This window comes from Gymnogyps californianus, chromosome Z (assembly GCF_018139145.2).
Source record: "Gymnogyps californianus isolate 813 chromosome Z, ASM1813914v2, whole genome shotgun sequence".
Taxonomy (NCBI): domain Eukaryota; kingdom Metazoa; phylum Chordata; class Aves; order Accipitriformes; family Cathartidae; genus Gymnogyps; species Gymnogyps californianus.
In genome coordinates, this window is record NC_059500.1 from 72,583,064 (window position 1) to 72,606,246 (window position 23,183).

Consider the following 23,183-nt stretch of genomic DNA (forward strand, 5'->3'; position numbering starts at 1 on the left):
GTATCTTTTACTTTTCCCCGAAGTAGGCACCCTAAACTACTGTTTGATACACCCTTTGTAAAAATATCTTACATGCTTTCTTTTTAGATCTAAACAAACTTTGTTCTTTTTAGCCTGGCATTGTGGACTGGTTCATTCTTGCTGATTTTTATTAAAAATCTTAGTTTCTGTGCTTTATATATACCATCTAAATTGGAAATAGTATTCCAGCTATGACCTGTTAGGTACTTACAAAGATCTCTCCAGCAATTTTCCTTTTCATTTCATCTCATTGACTTTGTACACATCTTGAGTTTGGGATGATCTTGCCAGTATTGAAGCTATCTTACCATTGCAACTCATTTCAGTGTCACCTACAGATGAAATATGAAAATGTATTGTACTCCTCTGTTTGTAGTAAGGATTGTTAGAACTGTGGAACAGAACTAAACTTGGGCTGTGTTTCAGTAGGACACTTAAAACTTTTCCAGGACACCTGTCTGACTACTGTGAAGCGTTACAAAAAATAAGAGCTTTCACTTGCTGCTTCTCTTGTATATGTGGAATTGTGCTGATGTGTTATTTTTTCTGTCAATTGCCCGTTATCTTTTTACCTGATGCTTATAAAGTGCTAACTTGTAAAACTATTTAAATTGCCAGATTTAGTAGTTATTTTCATAAATAGCTTTGAAACTGTAGTAATTCTTTTGCTAAAGAAAGATAGATTTTATTGTTGTTGTTTTGTTTTTATTCAAACGTATTGACTTGGGCTAGTTTAATCTGTATGTTTTTGTTTGGTGCTGTTGTTTTTCTGACCAGAAAAAAATATTTTTGTACCTGGTTTATATAACTACTGATACTGGTAAACAAGCAGTTACTCAAATTCTTAAATTTTATTATGTTACTGTGAATGATTTTTTTGTTGTTCTCCTGTGCCCTCTTGAGGAAAGACCTCAAATAATTTTAGAAGTTATTAAATAACAAACTTAAATGATATTGCATTTATTATTGCATATTATGGGGTTTATTAGTACATACATATTTTGCCTAATATGTGTATTTTAATTGTTAATGAATGGAATGTAGTGTTGCTGGTCAATGTGTTCTTCAGAGCTGTAAAACTGACAGATGTTGTCTTGAACCTATTTTTATCCATGAATACATGGAAGAAGAAAACCAGTTTTCCTGCTTTTTCAGTTTGTAATTGATTTCTCAATTTCACGTGGCCCAATTGTTTAACTGCAGTATTTTGAATAAATTGACTTGAAGCTGTAAAATAGACTGCCATTAGAGAGTAATTTAACACTGTAGTATACTTCGTTTGGGGGAAGAAGCAAAGGACCTGGCCAGGTTAGTGGATTATCTTCCTTAAAAAATTAGGTTTTAAGGATGTTATTAATACTATAGTTTTAGTCAATTAAGGTTAATTTGAGTTATAGATAACCTGAGACTTAACATAGCTTTGTAATTAAAATCCTAGATAGTTTTTTTTTAAGAACTAGGTATTTTTTTTGAAGTTGCATATTCTTAGAGATGGTTCCTTATTTTTTAAAATTTCCTTGGTTTTGATAATGGGTAGATTTTTCCAGTTTTTATTGGTGGATGTTTATGGTATACGAATTAAGTCAAAATACTGACTGTGTTTTATTCTGTCCTAGGTGATTTGCAAGTCAGATGCTCCTACAGGGGACGTTCTGCTTGATGAAGCTCTGAAACACATAAAAGAGACCCAGCCTCCTGAAACAGTACAAAATTGGATTGAACTGCTTAGTGGTAAGCCTTGGACATAATGTATTTGCCTTTTTTTTCCCCCCAATAAAGCTAATTATCTGGCATCACTAGAGATTATACTGTAAGGTTTTTGGGAAAGAAGTATACAAAAAAGTTAATTAGTCTGTCCTCTAGGGTAGTCTCTTGTTGATTGTAGCCTTTAATCAAATATAAGTAACTGTTGCTTTTGACTTGACTTGGTACAGAAAGGATCTATGTGGAAGTGTCAGAGGACATCTCAACTCTGTGGAAGAGGTGCCTTCTGCTGACTGAAGTAAATCAGGACTGCACCCTGGAGATATAACTGCCTTTGTCTGTAATTGGAAATGAGGGTTAGTGGAAGTTTGGAGTATAGGTGTATGGATTCAGTATTCAGATCTTTCGATAAAGAAAGGAGATAAGGAGCTCACCACTCAGATGTAAAAATTGAGGATGATTTGGCTGTTAATCATAAAGAAACAATAAAGAGTCAGGAGTTATGTTTTTCCGTTAAATGGAGAAATGTAATAAATATTTTCAAGTGTTAGATACTTCTCGTTCAAAACAAAGTCTTCAAGATGAGTACTTTGCACACAGCTCTTCCTGTAAAGCTAGTAAGCTGTTGCAAAAAAAATGAAATGTCAATTAGATTTCATCTTTGCAATTGCAGTTCACATTATTCATTTACCTCGCCAACAGTTGTATCCTCAGGATGCATAAACTAAACTGAAATTAACAATGACCATCTTTTAACATGTAGTGCTTTGTTTTGTTGGGTTTTTTTTTTTCTGTAGCCAGAATTCACCACCAGGGTTTGTCTATTTTTACAAAACACAAAATGCAGCTTCCTTGGAGTAGATCAGAGCTGTACTTCAGTTGCACAAACAGTGCAGGGAAAAAACCCACTGTTTTGACAACAACATGACTCTGGGAAGTAGGGGGTAATGAGACCTGAAGTTGTCTTTCTAAAACTGTTACTTGTAAGAACTGATAAGTAAGAGTTTCAAAAATGAGCAAAATCTCTCTACCTTTCTTCGCCTTTCTGTTTTCATTGTGCTCTTCCCATTCGTCCTGTACCACCTTAAACAGCCTTCCTTGTACATCAGTTCATACTCCTGTCCTTGCCATCCCTCCCCTCTTGCTCCTTGACTGTCAGGGGCAGGGCAGGGGGGGGGGAAGACAGGAGAACAAAGCAGCCCTTGTCAGTAGGGGGCATGGCTGCTGCATAGCCTTGCAGTTCAGTTCTTGCTCAGTAGTCCTTCACTTTTCCAGCCTGCAAAAACAATTCATTTTTCTTGTCCCAAATACATAATTTGTGCTGACATTCCACCTTCTCTCCCAGTGCGGAGCACATCAAGTTAGTACTGATTCAAAAAAGGTCAACTAATGAATGAACAATGTTGTAGGTTTTCTTTGAGCTAAGCTAAGGTTTTTCTGACCCTGCTGAGCTTTGGCTCTGGGAAGATAGTTATCGTCAGTGCTGTGGCTAAGGCTTTGATCAATCCTTTTTACTTACATATGGTTATTAATTACTAGTTCTTGGATGGCATTAGGGTTCTTTGCATTTCCCGTGGTTTAGAGGACTGCCCTTTGAAGAAAAATGTTTTGGTGTTTTGTTTGGTTTTTTTTTTCATAAACTCTTTTAGAATTTTGCTTTAGGGCCTTATCGTGGTTTAACCCCAGCCAGCAACTAAGCGCCACACAGCCACTCACTCCTCCCTGGTGGGATGGGGGAGAGAATCGGAAGAGTAAAAGTGAGAAGACTCATGGGTTGAGATAAAGACAGTTTAATAAGTAAAGCAAAAGCCACGCACGCAAACAAAGCAAAACAAGGAATCAATTCACTGCTTCCCATCGGCAGGCAGGTGTCAGCCATCTCCAGGGAAGCAGGGCTCCATCACGCTAACAGTTACTTGGGAAGACAAACACCATCACTCCGAACGTCCTCCCCCTTCCTCCCCCTTCCCCCAGCTTTATATGCTGAGCATGATGTCATATGGTATGGAATATCCCTTTGGTCAGTTGGGGTCAGCTGTCCCATCTGTGTCCCCTCCCAACTTCATGTGCACCCCCAGCCTCCTCGCTGGTGGGGTGGGGTGAGGAGCAGAAAAGGCCTTGACTCTGTGTAAGCACTGCTCAGCAGTAACTAGAACATCCCTGTATTATCAACACTGTTTCCAGCACAAATCCAAAACATAGCACCATACCAGCTACTATGAAGAAAATTAACTCTATCCCAGCCAAAACCAGCACAGGCCTGATCCTGGAAAATAGCTACTCTATTGGTAATTATCAGTGATGCGAAGAACGCTGCTTGAAGTTACAGTACATGTGAGTTAAAAGCCATCATGGAAATATTTACATGGACGTGTAAGGTGATGTTTGCGAGGCTGATGTTGTTTATAAGATAGCCTATAAGGGAAGCAAGTGCAGGGAATACAGAAGTTTGGATCAAAATGTCAGGTTTTCCTGTAGATGTAACAAACATCTGTCTGTGTTTGGACAAGCAAGTGTCTGTGTAATTGAGAAGACTGGTCACAAGGTGTCACCACAGTACTGATTTTTATTACCATATAGTCACATCCACCTAATAAATGTAGAAAAATCTAGGAAATAGCCTTTGCCCTGTGAAACACTGTAAGGAAACTACTTTGTGTGTGTGTGTGTGTGTGATAGTTTCATTCATGGTCAAGCTGGGGAATCACATTCAGTAAGGTGTGGGACCTCTAGGGACTTGTGTAGTTCAGGCCTGGGTGGGTTCTCTGCCGTGCACTATGCTGTTGGTGTCACCTCATTTGTTTACTTAACTTGGCTGTTACTTGAATACAGTCTATGTCACCCTCCATCACAGTGGGAGAAACCTTAGTCATCTGTGTTTTTATCATTACTGTATGTTAATGTAGTGAATTTTTTAAAAGCTTTCTGATATAGAAACAAATTGATACAGAAATTCTTGTAGCATTTACAGAAAACCCCCATCTAGGGGGGGTTTCTAAGAAATACTTAATGCGGTTTCTTCTCTTGCCTCTTAAAATGCATAGACTCTTTTATATCAGGAGGGGATTTTAATACTTGTGATAAATACTTAGGTAGGCTGGACCTAAAATTTTTAGCTTGTTAAGTAAACTCTTAAGCAAAGGTGGATTTCTCAGTGCTTAACAATTTTAGCTTTATCACTAGCTGTTGATGCTGATTTTGTGCTTTTTAATTTCCCTCCTCTATGCACACACAGTCATGCACTCTGAAGGGCCCAGTTCTCCTGCCTTAACAAAAAGCATTAGAAATAATCTTTATAGAAACATTAAAGCCCGTGCCCAACATGTTTTTGTGTGTACACACCCCACCCCCCCACATTCACACAGTGCACGGTCACTGTTTCAGCTGGTGGGGGCAGGAAGGGAGAGAAGAACGAAAACCTGAAGAAATAGAGAAGTGGCCAGGGTAGGTGTGCATTAGCTTGTCTCTGTAGCAGAAAAAAGGCAATGACACTTCTTCCAGTCTCTGAAATGGTAAAAGGCTGGAAGCAGACAAATGCACAAGATTGGAGCAGATGCTTATTTTTATTTTTGTTATTAAAAGTAAACTCTTTCTTCATGACTAGTTTGGGGTTTGGGTTTTTTCTTCAGTACAAGACTGCCTATTTGTCATATCCTTAATCAAGACATGACTTAGCTAGCATTTTGTCCAAACTTTAAATGTACACTGAAGTTCCTCCAAGGAGCCTCTCATGGTCTCTCTCTATGCCTGTGTCTGGGTAGGTCAGAGATCAGAGAAATGCTGACATTAGCACAGTATCTTAGTGTAATAGTCAGCTATATGAATTTGACAGCTCATTCCCTGCGCCACAGGGGAGGGAAAAAATCACTGTAATAGTACAGCATAAACTTTGCCTGACTGTTGAGTTTTTTGCTTGCTTTTTTAGGTGAAACATGGAACCCACTGAAGTTGCACTACCAACTACGAAATGTCCGTGAACGGTTAGCTAAAAATCTAGTGGAAAAAGGTGTACTGACAACAGAGAAACAGAACTTCCTTCTTTTTGACATGACTACTCACCCTCTCACCAACAACAATATCAAACAGCGCCTCATCAAGAAGGTTCAAGAAGCAGTTCTTGACAAATGGGTGAATGACCCTCACCGCATGGACAAGCGCTTGCTGGCACTCGTTTATTTAGCCCATGCTTCAGATGTTCTGGAGAACGCTTTTGCCCCTCTTTTGGATGAGCAGTATGATTTAGCCACAAAGAGAGTGCGGCAGCTTCTGGATTTAGACCCTGAGGTTGAATGTATGAAAGCCAACACGAATGAGGTTCTGTGGGCTGTTGTAGCAGCTTTCACAAAATAACTGCATTCAGACTGAAGTGTTCTCTCTTCTTTCATGTGAACCAGTTGTTTCTCTTCTATTGACTATTCATGTTTTCTGTAATTTGTACCTTCTCACATGATGAATCAGCTCTTGTTTAATGGGAATTATAAGTGGTGTATTCCCTCCTCCTCTGTGTATCTGTATACAGGATTCTGCTGGTACAAGAGACCTTCCTGTTTAAAAACAACAGAAAAAGGTTTTACTGCCATATTGGCATTCCATTTCCTGTTCAGTTTGAGTTATCTGAAATACTTTGTTTAATCTATTTTTCATCTTACTGTTATTGAAGAGGTTTAACGTGGAAAGCACCTCAAGGAGGAAATGTGCATGCAGTTGGATCACTAGTCTCAGCTGACACAGATGTGTGCATGCATCAGTACTTCTGCAGTACAATTCATACCAGATTAAAAAGGGCCTTTTTAAATCACCAAAGCTCCGTGTTGAAGTGTCTGTCAGGACATTTTATACACAGATGTTGTTTCAGTTATATCTAACAAAATTACTTTAAAAGCAGAAATGCCATTAAGCAGCTTTGTCAATAGTTCCTGTAAAATGCTCCATAAATTTTACTTTACATGCAAGTCTCTTTTGTACTTATATTTTCATTAGAACGATAGCTGAGTCATAAGGCTAGTATAGAAAGGTCCAATTGTTTCATAAACCGGTTTTGGGATGGGATACATTCCATTGTATATATAGTTCAAATTGTATATTAACTGCCCCATCTTAGTATTTTGCAAGATCTACTTAGTTGTACACCTGGTGCCCCTTATTTGCTGTCAGCCATTGCCATTCGATGGAAAGAAAGGCCTCCTGTAAAGAGCATGTGTGTGAAAGCTGTTTGTTTCCAGTGTCTACAGAGTTTGCCATCCGGGTATTCTAAGTCTATGCATTGCCTTTGATAATTAGTGTACGGAAAGAGACCACTTTCTATCATTGTTTGTACTTTCCACCCCCTCCCAGCCCACTGTATGGAAGAGGCTTGTGACCAGTACAATTCTTGAGTGCAGTTTATAATTTTGTACACAAATTAATGTTTGTCTCTTAAACCTCATAATCTGTTTTACACTTTAAAAACAAAGTCAGTCCTAGCAGGTGTAGCATGTAAACAGTTAGCAAGTAATGACTGCAGTTCAGACGATTAAGATTTCTGTAATGGGACGCTCTGCTATATTTTAATTTTTTATATACAAATATGCTGATTAGCACACTATTGTAAAAAAAAATATAAAACTTTGGCTTTTTAAAATTTATTGCCTCTTTGCCACTGCTTGTTATCTACCATTCGTTTCACAGTGTAAATATTATGCATTGAAAAAATTAAGCATTGATTTGTATTGTTTTTTTCCTCATAACAATGCAGATTTATAGTGGGGCTTACAGGTGTTTAGAAACTTTTTTTGGTTAATATTCAGAGCAAGAATACTAGATGGTGTATAACTGTAGGGGATCCCTTAATCTGTATACTAGCTTTTTACCTACAGTAAATAAACTATGATCTTGAAAGTGCCTGAAACAGAGCAAGCATGTCATTTTTATTTTTTGTTGCTAATTAGAAAGGCTTTTATTGCTTAACTGAAAGCTTTAGTTAATATCCTTCTTGTTAGAAAGGGAGAGTTTATATTAAGTAGATCAAACTGACGTAACCAGCGGTGTCGCTCAGATCTGCAGGATTCATGGCTGAGACAGACTGAGTTAGCTTGTGAGTGTGCAGCTGTCCCTGCCCTGGGTAGACCTCTTCTATCTTGAGCACAACTCTACAGTCTCATCTGTGACTGGACTTCCAATTTTGCCCTTCATTTTCAATCATTTAGATGCTTAAGTAGTTGACTTTACCTTTTTTAAATAAAGGTTTTTAAGATATGGTCCTTAACATTTAATGGCACACTGTTCTTTCAGTTCTTAAATGCTGTTTCTTTAGAAAAATGAAATTAAAACTATATTGTAAGATATTTCAAACTCTGGTTTACAAATAAGACAAACAGTGTTTTCTCAGTTGTAAGATGCTGTGTTTAAAACTTTGAGGAGCTTGGGCATGGACTTCGGACATCTTTTAAGCATTTCAAAATGTGATTGCTTTAAGTGGAGGAAAAATGAAAGTTGCTGTGTTGCTCTTACATTTGACAGCTTATAGAATACTTTCTGTACTTGATAGTATATGCTAACTCACTGCTTTCATTGTCTCTGTCTCCTGTGATCTGTTTTCTCATTTTCTGTTGCTCTTTGAGAGAAAAGTAATTAGGTGGAAAGGTCAGAAAAATAGTGGAGTATTCAGGAGCAAGTTAAGTGCACAAAACTTTTAAAATGGCTTTGAAAATCTAAGCTACTTGAAACATGCTTCAGACTGAAAGTATTTTTCATAGTCCCTTTTCTGTCCTCTCATCTTCATTCTGTATTTTCTGTGTTCCTGCTGTATTTCCACGTTAGGTTGTGGAGGATATTGGGGTTTTGTCACCCTTACAGCTAACATGGTTTAAAAGAAGTCACCCTTTAATCCCGCCCAGAAAGAGGATTTGGATTTTTTTATTTTTTCACATAGAAGATAACTACCTATAGTATTTATCAGCTTTATTGTGCTTAAAGATAGAACCTCTGTCTGTGGTGGGGAGAGTTTGTACTGGGTGTATCAAAGAGCTTTGATGTAAGTAATGAAGGTTTTGTGAAGAGCAGCAGTGTCTTTTGCTAGACCACCTGGTATAAGCCTGGATGTACAGGGGAAATAGATGAGCTTTTGGAGTCTTGAATCCTATGTTGTGCTTTAAAAACCCCAAAGCCTCATGAGTGCTACCAGACCTTATGTCTAACAAGGAAGGTAAGTTTGGTAGGTTAACGGGAACTGATTCAGCGAACATCCTTGCCTTCATTGCTATTTCAGGTTCTAATAAAATGGTTAAACATGGGAGACTGCTTTGTTCTGCTGAGATTCAGGTACCCTTCTTCCTATTAGCTGCTGCTGCAGCTCATGGAGGCCTGGTTTTAAGACAGTTTTGTCTGCTCCGAGTCCTCAGCTCTTGGTGGCTGCTTAAAGTGAAGGCTGCTAGCCATAGTCTGAACTTGAACGAGTGCCTCAAGGAAGAACATATATTGTTCAGGGACTCATTCTTTTAAAACAAACTTTCAAGTTAATGTCAAGAACAGGATTTTGAAAGTTAAATCCCCAAGCAGTGTATATATATAGTTCTACAGTCCTTGAGATTTACATCCTCTTCCCCTGCGTTTCTAGAGGTGATGTTACAGTACTCCTATATGGGATGCTAGTGAAGCCTGTGTGCTGTACATGATGTTTTCAAGGCAAAAGTTGCATAAATTGGCTGCAAAAGGCTGGTGACTGAGTGCTCATGTGTTCATGCCCATTTCTCCTACAAAGTGAAGATATGTATTAACTAATGTGTTCTCTGTGAACTGACTGAATCTGTACTGAAACAAAATAAAGCACCCTTTCAAGCTATGAGCTGCAAATGGTTACTGCATATCACATGCATGCAATACCTAAAGGAATTTTTTTTTCATTTGCGAAGTAATTCCAGTTTTTCCTGAGGCTCTGGTCTTCACCAGTTTGGGAAACAGAACTTCCAGATTTCTATCAAAGCCTCAGTTTTGCCTCAACTGGGCTTCAGGCACTTCAGGTAGTCAAAGCCTGTTATGTCCTAGTTTCCCTGGCTGTCCATCTATCCTATATGGAAGCGAGTTTCCAGCTTCAGAGAAGTACAAATTTCTTGAAAAAGTAACTCGCTCATTCTGTGGTAATGCTTAAAGTATACAACAGTTTAATTACTCAGGGAATTAGATGCTGTCGAGTGCTTTGTAAGTGTCAAATATAAAGCGTGATCTCAGGTGTGTGTAGGAGGTTGCTGCCTTGGGTAGGAGGGGAGGATCTTTGGATGGGGAAGAAGCATGGTCAGAGCCGCTATCTGTGTTAATCTCTGAATAAGATCTGGAGTTCCCTCCCATTGGGTCTTGCTTTCTCCTGCCTACAAAGCAACAGCACGAAGCCTGTGAAAAGCTGATGGTAAGAAATGCTTTCTGACTCAGGAGGAGAAAGAGCTTCTGTAGAAACAGAGTGAAGAAAAGCTGGTTCCTAAGACAGCAGAAAAGAATAGGGGAACAAATGCTGATGAGTAGTAGCCTTTGGCTTCCCGCCCCACCCCCCACCCCACCCCCGGGTAATTCCAAACAATTTGCTGTTTTGGTTTTTTTCTCTCTTGACTTTGGCCGCGGTCTGTTTGTTCTCTTTTCCCTGTTGCTTTGTGACTTCCTCTTCTGTGCTTGTGAATGAGTTGTACTGATTTCCAACTTTAGATGTTTCCACTCTTGCCTTTTTAGTACTGACCTTTCTTTGCTCTCAGTTTTACTGTCAACTCGAGCTTGACTCTCCATTACTCTGTCCTCGGAGTCACTTTCCCCTCTGCTTTGATTCCCTGCCAATGCCTCAAGGAATCTCCCCTTCTTCAACAAATATGTTGTCAATACTAGCTGCCTCGGTTGCTGAATTGAAGCAGCTGGCTGCCTGGTATAGCTTGTAATACGTGGTTTGTTAAGGTAAACAAAAACTAATGCTAATTTACCTTGAAACTGCTCTTTGCCTTCTTCAAAAGCAAGCTGTTGTCCATGCAGCAGGGAGGACTTGCAGCTGAGGATCGTGATTTTGCCAGTTCTCTAAGTAAATCTTGTTCCTGAGCCAGTGCTCTAAGGACTTGCTGTCTCTTACTCGAGCTTTTCCTACAGTGAGAGCATTATATACAAGAGTAATTTTCCCTTTTGGGTGCTCTGCTTGTTAAAAAAGAGTTTGTGTTGCAGCTCAAAAAAGCACCTTCTCTATTTGGCTATTTATTTTTATGGAAGTCATAGACACTTTTTGGAAGGTTTCTTTACTTCTATTTTATTTGCTTAAAAGGGACAAGTGGGAGAAGAAAGAGGCACAGATATACTTACAATGTGATCACATAAGCTGTTTTCCTGGCAAAACAGACTAAAATATTTTAGTTTTTCATTTTTTCTTTCTTGACTCCCAATACATCATTCAGTTCCTTCCCATCTAGTGCATCTGATGTCTGCTCAGAAAGGATTTGCCATCATCTAATGAACTAGTCCTTCAGGATTTATCATCTGTTGCCCCTTCCTTTGTACATTTATTCAAATCTTGGATTTTTCGTCCCTTTGCCCTGGGATTGATCTTGAAGGTAGGCGTCAGGAGAAGACTTTGGTGGATGTAAAGTGAAATGACAGGCAGTTCATAAGCTTTCTTTGCCACTACAGTGGCATCTTTATAGGTCCTTCTTTGCTTCCTGTCTGTTCAAATGAAACCAAATCATGTCTCAACCACCTTGTAAAATCCGGCTCTGACTCCTTAAGCTCCTGAGGACCTCAGTCACTTCTGAAAATAAGATTTAGCTAAGTCATGTATAAGTTTTGCAATGCTAAACAGTACAACGCCTACACACCATTAAAAATCTTGGACCTTGTATTCAGAGGACTTGCAGAAGGAATCTAGCAAACCCAGATCATTTCTCCAAGCAGCAGTCTCTCGCAGTAACCTACCTCAGCTGTGACAGTAAGAAGAGCCCTTGATGGAGAAGTCACGCTTGTGCCTGAACAAAAATTGGTCCAAGGGAGCTTCCTCTCCTGGAAAGGTCTGAGATTCCTGAGGCCGTTAATCTTATGCAATGTTCTTAATGACATTTTCAAAAGATTTTGTACGGATACATGCTTCACTACTCTTTTCCCCCCCTGGTGAAATTGGAGTTGGCCATGGGCCAGAGTCTAGGAAGACTTGCTGCCTCTTGGCTGATGTGGGAGCTGCTCTCCATCCAGGCAGGCCATCAACCATCATAGCCATGATAGACCTGAGCATCTTCCCCCGGAGGCTGCTCTCCCAGTGGTCCCGCCCTGTGCGTGCCAAGGAGACCTTTGGGGTCGAAGAGTTTCTCTGAGCACAGCAGAGGAGACTGGAGAGCTGTGCGTTGAGGGGTCTGGCTTATGCCTGCCAGTCAATACGCTGCAGATGTGTCTGGGGCTGCGCTTGTGCCTGCGTGGGAGAGGAACAGCCGGCTGTTCACAAAGGTTTCAGTCATCCAGGAAAACACCACGTCATGCGGGTGAGCGGTTGTACTTGAAACAAGGGAGTGCGTGTGACCTTCCTCAAACTGGAATATGTACAAATAAAACAGGCCTGAAATAAAATGCAATTACAAACACGTTTGGAATAACAACTGAAGTCTGTCTGTTGGATACGTTGCAAACAGGAAATGGAGCTAAATTCATTGCATTAGTAAATGCCTTGCTGCAAATACATTGCCTGATGTTAGGCCCTAGCTATTCAGAGCTTCCTTCTGAGATCCAGCTGAAGATTTACACACATTTTAATATACCCAAATCTGAGATGATCAGCCAAAGACATACAGAATCTCTTTTGTACGAGCAGCACTGACATGTAGGGGAATTTGTACACAGCATTTATAGACATTTAAACTAACTTCTTACATTTTCCTCTAAGAAGAAGCAAAGTCATCTTTTGATCGTACCAAAGTATCCTCTTTTTTTTCTTCTTTCTTCTGTGGAAAATGGACAGGACCTGCTGCCAAGATCACATATGGCTGACAGTCAGCACAAGGGTTAAGGATTTGTGAGCCATGCACAGCAGAAATATCTGGCACATTTTCATTTAGTCTGCACAGTGATGGAGAGAAGCGACCATTACTGCAGCCTTAATTGAAGTGTATCTTCAGAAGGTAATTGCTTAGAAGATAACTAGAGGTACGAGCAGGTTGGTGATTATCCTGCTCTTGGCGTGTCTTGCAGGTTTTGTTAATCAGTGGCACAGAAAGGAGTTCAAAAAGCTTAGAGTTCACCCTGTGGGGTTACAGTAATGAACAGGGTTTGAGTCTGCTTGGTCCTCTGCTTTTTGGTTGTACAGTCAAATGAGTTCCAGCTCTCCCACATCGGTGTCTCTGAGCTGCTCAGGGCTTTGCAGATTTGCCACTTGCCTGTTTCAGATGTGCAGCCAACTGTCAAGGCTGCCTTGGAAGCTCCTCTCCTCCCAGGCTCTTCTCTCCAAAGACTAGGAGCCCCATGCCTACAGGCTTCCCACACTCAGCACTGGAGATCTAGAGGGTTCGGAAGAGAGCAGCACATACGCTGTTTCCAGATGAGGCAGCCCATAGTGAACACCGTGGGTCCGTCAGCGAGTGAGGGAGACAACCAAGTGACATGAAATATGGGAAAATGCTGATGTACTCTTCTTTGCCTGCACTAGAGCTCGGTGTGTGCCTCAAAAGCTTGGAATGGAGGGGGATTGCCAGCAGCAGGGACTGCTCAGAGAGTCTGGATGTACACAGATCCATAGGGCTGGTGGAATTGACCTCAAGGGGCTGAGAGTGATAGCGAGCTTCAGCTACGAAAACACGGTGACTCAGGGAAGTCCTTGGGGACTGGGCCAGTGTTGCGCCTGTCTTTGAGACGGAGAACATGATACAGTCAGCCTTGTCTCAAGTTCCAGGCAAGTGCAGGAAGCACAACCTCTTGAGTCCACTTCTAAACATGTAACAGGGCAGGAAGGTACCAGGGAATAGTCAAAGATTTATGAAGTGCTGTCCTGGTTTCGGTTGGGACAGAGTTAACTTTCTTTTTAGTAGCTGGTACAGTGCTGTGTTTTGGATTTAGTGTGAGAATACTGTTGATAACACTCTGATGTTTTAGTTGTTGCTAAGTAGCGCTTATCTTAAGCCAAGGACTTTTCAGTTTCCCATGCTCTGCCAGCAAGCAGGTGTGCAAGAAGCTGAGAGGGAGCATGGCCAGGACAGCTGACCTGCACTAGCCAAAGGGATATTCCATACCATGGAACGTCATGCCCAGTATATAAACAGGGGGGAGCTGGCCGGGAGGCGCGGATCGCGGTTCGGGAACTAACTGAGCATCGGTCAGCGGGTGCTGAGCAATTGCATTGTGCATCACTGGTTTTTTTTCCCTTCCCCCCCCCCCTTCTTTTTGTTGCATCCCTTTTCATTACTATTATTATTATATTTCATTATTACTATTGTTAGTATTATATTTTACTTTAGTTATTAAACTGTTCTTATCTCAACCCATGAGTTTTACTTTTTTTTCCCCTTGCTTTCCTCCTCCTCACCCCACTGGGAGGGGGAGGGGGAAACGGATGCGTGGTGCTGAGTTGCTGACTGGGGTTAAACCACAACAAGTGCAAATTGGGCATGACCAACAAAACTGCCTTCTGTGATGAAATGCCTGGCTATGAGGATGGGGGACAGGGGGCAGTGGATATAAGACTACTTGGCTTTGGGAAGGCTTTCAACACCATCTCTACAGCACTCTTGGAAAGAAGCTGTGGAAGTATGGGCTGGAAGACTGGACTGGTCGGTGAGGTGAAAATTGGCTGGACCACTGGGCTCCAGTAGTAGACCGGGCCTAATGTAGTTCAGTAGCATCGTCAGCCACCTGCATGAAGAGACAAGGTGCATCATCATTGTGGATGATAATAAGTTAGCAAAGAGTGGTTGACATGCTAAATGGAAGAGCTTCAATTCAGAGGGACACAGAGAAGCTTGACACTGGGACAAGAGACACCTGAGGAAGTTCAGCAAGGAGAATTGCAGAGTCCTCTGACTGGGATAGGAAAAAACCCAATGTAGTGGTGCAGGCTGGGAGCCAAGTAGGAGTGGCACTGCTGGAAAGAACACGGACCGTGTTAAATATGAGCCACCAGGACACTATCATCACAATATGAAGAAGGTGGGCAGCAGGGCTATCAGGATGGTCATGGGCCTGGGTGACATGGCCTACAAGAAGAGGTAGAGGGAGCTGGGATTGTTTAATCTAGGGAAGAGAAGTCTAGGGGTCCACAACTACTTGGAGGGGAGTTACAAAAATAACAGGGACCAACTGATCTCAGTAGCAGCAGATACTATACCAGTGGGTGATAGCATTAAACTGCACCTTTGGAGTTTCAAATTGGACTTCAGGAAAATTTCTTCACTAGGAGAGTGGTGCAGGCCTGGGACAGACTAGCCAGAAGCGTTGTGGTATCTCCATCCTTGGAGGTCTTATACACTTGTCTAGACAAAGCCACAGCTGACCGGATCCAGTGTTGGCAAAAACCCCGCTCCAAGTGGGAGGTTGAGCTGGATGACCTCCAAAGGTCCTTCTCAGCTAATATTTCTGTAATCCTGTGATCAGCTTCATCGCTTTGACTGTGACTGCTAAGTTGGATACTCCAACAAGCTTCCTGCTCAACAGGGGGGGTCAAATAGCAGAGGGAGACACTGGGAAAGAGAGGGTGGTCTGCCCTTGTTTTATTTGAGCAGAAGAAAAGCAGTCCTCACAATATTGTTCAGCTTTGTCCTCAATGCCCCAAAATTTTACATGTGCTAGAAACATTATTCAGTTCTTTCATGGGACTGGATTTAGATGCAGATTTTTAATGTCCAGTTTGACTGATAGACTGGAGATATTGCCAACCAAACAGCCAGAATCAACATTTCTTTTGCAAGATGATGTTGACATCAGGCAGATAATGCATGAAGGTGGTCTCATCCAGGCAGCAAACCCCAAGCAAGGCACCAGACCTGCCTGTAGCATGGCATGGGGGATGTGGGGAGGGGGCGAATTTCTGCATCTCCGTCCACTGCTGTCAGAATAGCGTGGGCTGAGAAGTTTTTTGAGCTTTTGCAAAGTCATGCAAGTCCACGGGTGTTATTTATAAAGTTGTTTCACTACTTCAAGCATTAAGGAAAAGATCCTTATTGTGGATACTTCTGTTAAACAAAAGGAGGTGAGAAATGATTTTGCAAAAGTATGAATTTCCAGGATATTTTCAGCAAATACATACACCTGTCACTTTCCTCAAAGACAGGATTACGTATCTGCACCAGTGAAATACTTGCCTTTCCTAATTAATACCCATCCATATTTATGAATGAATGTCAAGGAACTTAGTGGTGTAGCACAAACTTGTATTCCCTGCAGGGATTTCTCCTACTGTACCAGTCTGCACAGTAAGAGACTCTCATTTACACCGTGGTGTTCAGCATAGGTTCTTGTCGTCTCTTATTTTTCAATTCAACCTCATTTAAGGCCAATAAAACAAATTGCCACCTCCATCCAACCTCCCTCAGGAAGAGAAAAGGACTAATGGCACTCCAGAAATGAACAGCCAGAGCACCTACTGAAAACTGCCTTTTGTTATTCCACCATAAGGAGAAACAGCCAGGATCATTTACAGAGAATCAACAAAAAAAGGAGTGAAAAAGCAAACTCAGCTGCAATCCCAGTTTGCTAAAGAGTTGGATTCATATCATAGATTGTGATAATTGTTTTTTAATTTAATTAAGTGCATACATAGCTGTGTAATTTAAAAGCATGTAGGCGTTCTAGATTTCTTTAGAAACTACCCACCACTTTCAGTCTTGCTATCTGTCTGCTTTGAGTCACAGGGGATGTGAAGCAACCTTTCTGAAGAGCATTAAAATCTTTGGAAAAAGAAAGGGGAAGTTTTAAAACAGGTGTCTCATGTTAACGTAAAGCATGATTTACAGCTGCTACTAGGAACTGGGTCTCTGGGCACACAGTGGGATGCACCAGAGGCAGGACGGAGCAAAAAGGAAGGGATGGAGCTGTGAGCTGAACCCACTGCAAGCGCGTGTTGCCTTTGGAAGTCAGTTTGTTCTTTTACTGCCTTTGTTTATGTGGATGTGAGGTTTCTTATAACTGACTAAGTTTTATCACAGGACAGACCATGTGTGGGTTTCAGTAAGCACCTAATATTTAAGTTGCTGAGTTCTCTAATGCCTGAGCTAGACAACTTAAGTTTTTCCATAAAATACACCTTACTTTGGTGCCTCTTACTTCTAGGACTGAAGGGACAATTCTTGGTCTTCTGCCTGTGTTTTCTCTAAATATGTGACACTGCTTTCTTGTTAGCTTTCCTTTACAACCTGTTACATTGCACAGTTCTTAAAAAAAAAAAAAGCTAAAATGCATAGTATACCATGCAAGTCAAATATTCCAAGTTGTGGAGAGTCATTGGGATATTTCTACATATCTACATCTTCACTTGCCTTGATCTGAAATGGCTAAGTTTCTCCTTGAAGCTGCAAGAGCTTGTGAAGTGGCTGTTAACGGAGGTGACTTTGAGGGTGAGGAGAGACTGCTACTAAATCTAGTCCAGTCTCCTGACCAAAAGCTGTGTCTGTTTCCCACTGTGCGTCACAGGTTTTGGCTAAATCAGATTTTCTGGTAAGACATCCTGCCTTGATGTGAGGATAACAAGAGTCTGGGAGTTTTATGCTTCTTTTTTATGCTTCGCTAGCTTTATTTGGATAAGGTTGACCTGGTGCTGATACTGTGCAAGTGTGCTACATTTCTAAGGCTGGTATCCTGACTGTAACTCCCAGCTGTTATATTGTGATATTTTCCCTCTGAAGATGCATTTACATTGTAATTAAGTCACCTCACAATGTCTTCAAAGACAGACTAAAGTGCTTAAACTCCTTAAGGGCATATCAGTACAGAAGAGCACATACGTTCTCCTGGCACAATTATACCAGCAAAATAAAGTGCCAGGCACCAACAGAGCTCCCCACAAGGGCACTGTTGTTTTGGAGTAGAAGTAGGTTTTCTTTTCCTTTTCTTTTAAACTCCTTCCAAAGGGATCTTGGAAGGTCTCCCCATGTTCTCTCCTGCCTGGGGGAGGATTTGGAGGTGGGCAAGGAGCACCTGAGCCTTTGCAGCAGCTTCACTCCAACTGCCACGTGTAAATCAGGAGATGTCCTGGGTCCATGACCCTCTTCAATGTGGGACACGAGCTTTCACGAGGGCTAACAAAAGCTCACAACAGTCCCCAGCACTTCTTATCCTTCTAGGCAAGCCCAGCACCCCGAGCCCTGCTGAGACCCCACTTGGCCCTCATAGACCATGCAACTCATGAATTGAACTGATATAACATTTTTACAATCACTTATACAGAATAGCCGTTTCCGATTTAAAACTCAAGGATAGAGTTGCCTCAGAGGTTTTTTTTTTTGTAAGTTAAGAGCAATCTGAATGTAAAGGCATGGAAGTTCACCGGAGCCTGTTTCAGCCTGTAAGTGGGTCACAAGACATCGAAGCGCTGAGTGAAATAACACCCACACAAATCAAATAAAAGAGTAGCTAACCTGTATTTAAAAAGAATAATCTTTCTGGATGCCTTAGTCATAGATGTCTTAGCCATGAAAAATTCAAGACACCAAGCACTTAGGGAGAAACAGCTGCAGAGGATGCCTCCAAACCTAAGCACAAAATTATCAGGCTGACATTAGTAGTTAAATCACCTCCCCTCCATGCTCCAGGGACCTGGGATGCATGCAATTTCCATCGGAAATAATGAAATTCATGAGTATGAACCTTGGAAGTGGTGTCTAGTGAGGGCTTTAGGGGAGAAAATCTTACCAAAATATCTCATGCAGAAGTTGGCCTTAAAAAAAAAACAACAAAAAACCCCAAACAAACCCCAAACAAACCCTCAAATAAAAAACTTGAACTGGGGAGCAGGTAAAACTGTGTGAAACCCTGCATGGTGACCAGCTGACGTTGCTGAAAGACGGATGCTGCTGCAGAGAGCACTGCTAAGCTGAGCGGAGTTGTAATCTAAATAGCTTGAGAGCCTGCTCAGAGGTTTTATCTTTGCTGCTGGTAATTACAGCACAGCCCCAACCAGCACCGCAGTTTGTCTGTCATTACCATGGGCCTACAGGGTTCCTATAGGAAGTTTTACATATTCTAGTGACTGGGTCTGACTTCTAGGAGGCTGCAGGCAGACAGACAGCTGTGGGTGTGCGAGGCTGAGCAGCGTGGAAGGACGGGAATTTGTCTCTGGAGCATGTCTGCTCCAGGAGGAAGGCACAAATGAGGAGGCTGGCTGGGAAGGAAGAGATGGGAGGCGGCAAGCCCCATCCTAAAAGCCTGGAGGGGTTACCTAATACGCTAACAGACCCTTCAGCCTTCTCCTTGCTAGGGATGGCAGCTGGTAAACCCTTGGCATGCCTGGCCCAGCCTTGCACCCTTTCCTTATGCTGCCCTTCTTATGGGTGTGCCCTGCAGATGCCTGTGGTCTCCCCATTGGTATTTTCCCCAGCCACACTGCCCAGGGCGAGAGGGACCGGCTGCCTCCAGCTGTTATGTTGCAGTACAGCTGTTGGGCTGGGAATTCCCTGTGTTACTGCTCGTAGTTTTGACCAACAGAGATGGGATTGTGCCATAGCAGTCGATCTGGGCTCTGCCTGCCGTATCAGCCTCTGGAGTGAGCTCCCCTGCTTGAGCAGAGTTTGGCTTTCTCTTAGTAGACCTGCTGAGCCCCTGTTTACCCATGCAGTAGTGGGATGAAGGATAACACAAGTGGGATGTGAATCAGAGTGGTGAGTTGCTCGATTTTAACTTACCTCTACTTCTCTGCTGGGAAATGGAAATAAATGGAGATAATGCAATTACTCTTCTGCTCTGGGCTTGCCCTGTCATCATCCTGTGTTTCCTGGTGAAAGAGAAGAGAGAAGGGTATCTCTCCTCCTGTACAAATGCATTGTACCTGGGCATGCCTATGAGCTTCTGGGTGTTTGACAGAAAGGAATACTGTCCTCCCATCAGCATTACCTCTGATTTTCTTTAATTATTTTTTTTTAATTGACAGTAAAAACCCAAATGGAATAATTTCACAGTGAAAATGGTAACAACTCACATATAAGACAGCAGGGATGTGAGGTTATTTGCACCTATTGTAATGTTCTGTGTGTGATGTCCTGGCAACACAAGTGGACCTTCCTCAGGGAGACGGTTTCCCACCATCTGTTTGAGCCTGAGCTTCAATGTGCCCTGATTCAGCAGCCCATGAGCAAACCGACGATGAGGGCCCCCCACCTGCACTATCTAATCCAAACCCCCGCACACTGATGGTCTGAATGACCAGGATACAGACTGGCTAAAGAGGAGGACGCTTTGTATCCAAAATTTGGGACACCAAAACGAAAAACAACAACACGTTATAGAAATATTTTCTGTATTTGTCAAAATAGCCTCATGTTTGGCATCAGCTTATAGTCAATGCTTTCATGGTCCCTCAATGCATGAAGGATGGGTGACTGTGGAAGTGCAATTAGTGGGGCTTTTCTCATCAAGCTGTGGTTCAACTCTGTTTTTGGATGCTGACAAGAGCACAAAATATCTTTATTGCCTATAAATATGACCCTGAAATCTGTAGGAAGCCCACTTTACCAGCTGAAAACCCACTTTAGGAAGAAAACTAAAACTCATGACCTTGAAATAGCTTCCAAATTCTAAAAGCAGCACATCTAGCTAGCTAGCTGCCTTAGTTACAGACATTAATCACTGCCATATTTTACACAGCATGTAAAATTTAAGTAATAGAATCACTGTCGCCATCGCCGTATTTGCAACTAAAAGCTGATAAATAGAAGCACTGACCTCAGCTGGTCGATTTAACCTGATGAGTCATGGTCTTGGGGCCACATATGCTTCCTCTGCTAATATTCTTGTTCCTATTTATTTTTTTAAAGTGCACTGGCATGCTGTGTACCACAGAATAGCTTCTCTAATGGGCAATTCCAGAAATAGAAATATCCCATTGGTTCTCTCTCCTTTGTCAGAGTTTCACATTCACCACTTATTCTATACAGAGCCGCAGCATCTCAAAGAGACAGGGGCAGGAGCACTGCTGGGAGAGATGGAGGACGGGCAGAGTTAGGCTGTCAAGTAGCGAATTCCTCTTGAAGTTCTCTCCCTGAGAAGCACCCTGGTATCTTCTTGCTTTTTGCATTACAGGGAGCTAAGCTGTAGACAAAGATGCAGCAGATGTGGGCTCCTCCACTTCAGCTGCTCTGGGTAGCTACGTGCGTGCCGCAACAGAGGGATCTGACCACAGCAATAGCTTTGGTATTGCTCTCGATGAGATTTTCTGTGCAAAAGGCTGGCTTTTTCATCACAGCTGAACCAGAGAGAGGACTGAATCACAGTCAGTACAGTGTTTCAGTCAGGGTGGTGGTCCACAGCAGACCACTTGCCTTGGACTGGGGTCCCCCAGGGCTGGGTGCTGTTCAGAAATACAGAGCAGAAAAGCCCTCTTCCTCTCCCAGGCAAATGTTGTTTGCAACTCAACTTACTAACTTTGCAAGTTAATATTCACATGTATAATATTTAAATGAATGCCAGCTGACCTCATCACGTATCTGTGTTGATCTAAGCTGGTGAATCACGGTCTTGGGGCCATGTGTGCTTTCTCCACCACCATTCAGACGGGTACAGGCAGGAGTGACTGTACAGGGAAAGGATGAGACAAGGCTGGGCAGAGACGGGTGCTCAGCACCCCCGGCCACACAGATGCCCCGCAGCAGATGGGATGCCAGGGTAAGAAGGAATGTGAAGGAGGACTATGGCACTTTGCAGATAGCTCTGCTTTAAGGAGCATCAAGGGAAGAAATACCAAAGTGACTGATGGAAGGTGTCAGAAGTGGGTCTACTAGTACGTAATCTGGCACCATCAGAAATGGCATTTGCTCAATGACCTTCCACTGACCCTGTAATTACAAATTCAAAAATACTGCAATCAACATTGTTATCAAATGTTGTATCTGTACCCAGACACGGACCACGGTCCAGTGGCCTCCATGCAGACAGGAACCTGTCTGGTTTGCAAGACAAAGACTTCGCAGAGCCCAGGCTGTCGCACAAGGCCCCAAAGGCCATGGCTTTCACCAGCCTGTAGCTGCTCCCATGCAGATCTGGCCCCTTGCAATAATGACCTGATGGGGACTGTTTCTCTGCTGGCCTCCAGATGAGAAACCAAGCAAGAGGCAAGTGGCTCCTGTGCCTCTGCTCCGTCCCCAGCTCACAAAGTGGGTACATGGGACGTAGCCTGGGAGTGTACATCACTGTGTTGCCTTTTCCTCTCCTGCAGGCAGATCCGTGGTGCCACAGCTCCCTAAAGGAGCGAAGCAAAAGCAGCTGCTTGCTGAGCAGCACCGTTCCAGTGGGGAGCGGTGGGTTTACACCTGTGTGCCCCTGCAGCCCTTTGGACCCAGGTACCTGTTCAGATTGCAAATTGGCAATGAAGTATTAAAAAAAAAAATTTTTAATTGAGGCAAAAGCCTTTGGCTGCCTGCATAACAGCCCCTTGTATTACACAGGCATCACTTAGACCCCTTTGATATTCATGGTGTTTCTGGCACTTAGACTTCTTTGCTCCAAGCAAACTAACTCAAAATCAGGCTAGGCCTTCCATTAAACCTGACAGATTCATGATAAGGAGAAGGCTCGTTCATTTACTGCTCTTGGAAAGAAATAGGAGTATAAACAGCTATTGTGCTGACTCACTTCCATGTGCGAATTCACCAGGCTGGAGAACGTAATGGGCTGCTAATTCTGGCCCTTAGCTGGATCCTCCTCTCTTCAGGCATATCTCCATTCCTCTCCTCCCCTGCTCAGCTCCCTGCATGGCAATTGTCTGCCTTCTGACTCTTTAATATCACTGAAATGGGATTTATATGGGGGATATTTAGCGCAATTGCATTAGTATTTGACATTTCAGCTCTTGGAAGTTTTTGATGATGTTATTTGCAAGGACATTTTTTATCACTGTAAATTGCCATTCTTCAAGAGCAGTGTAGCAGTTTAATTTTCTAGGTCTGTCTCTTTGTCTCTCCCTCTCTACCAGGATTTCTGGTGATTTATTTGATTCACTGGTCCTTTGGATTTCTCATGCTTGTTACAATGCACCTGTGTCTCAATGACACAGAAAAATGTTCATTTGAAGTAACAGCTCTGGCTTGCAGTGCTTTGGATTTGATACAAAAATAGAACTGTGTAGAAAACTTTTTTTATTAGCTTTTTCAGAATTCTAGACCCCAGGTAGTTCAAGCTGAAAAACAGCATGTTTTACTTTAAAAAGGAAACCAGATATTGGTTGCTTGAAATGGCCACTGAAGGAAGAACTGGGAGCACTTATGAGAGACTTTTGCTGCTTCACAAGACTTCACATCACATGCTCTGAGGACTACAAAAATTCAAGTGTGCAGCTTTTTCCATTAGCC

General features: G+C 42.3%; 1 protein-coding gene across 1 annotated transcript in view; it reads left to right on the plus strand.

Annotated features, from left to right (window-relative positions):
* The window catches only part of GOLPH3 (golgi phosphoprotein 3), a 33,039-nt gene extending 25,434 nt beyond the window's left edge, over positions 1-7,605 (plus strand). Inside the window, exons 3-4 of the mRNA XM_050912944.1 lie at positions 1,638-1,752; positions 5,651-7,605. Of these exons, the coding sequence (XP_050768901.1) occupies positions 1,638-1,752; positions 5,651-6,075 (540 nt within the window). The 3' untranslated portion in view covers positions 6,076-7,605. The remainder of the gene's footprint in view (positions 1-1,637; positions 1,753-5,650) is intronic.
* The last annotated feature ends 15,578 nt before the right edge of the window (positions 7,606-23,183 follow it).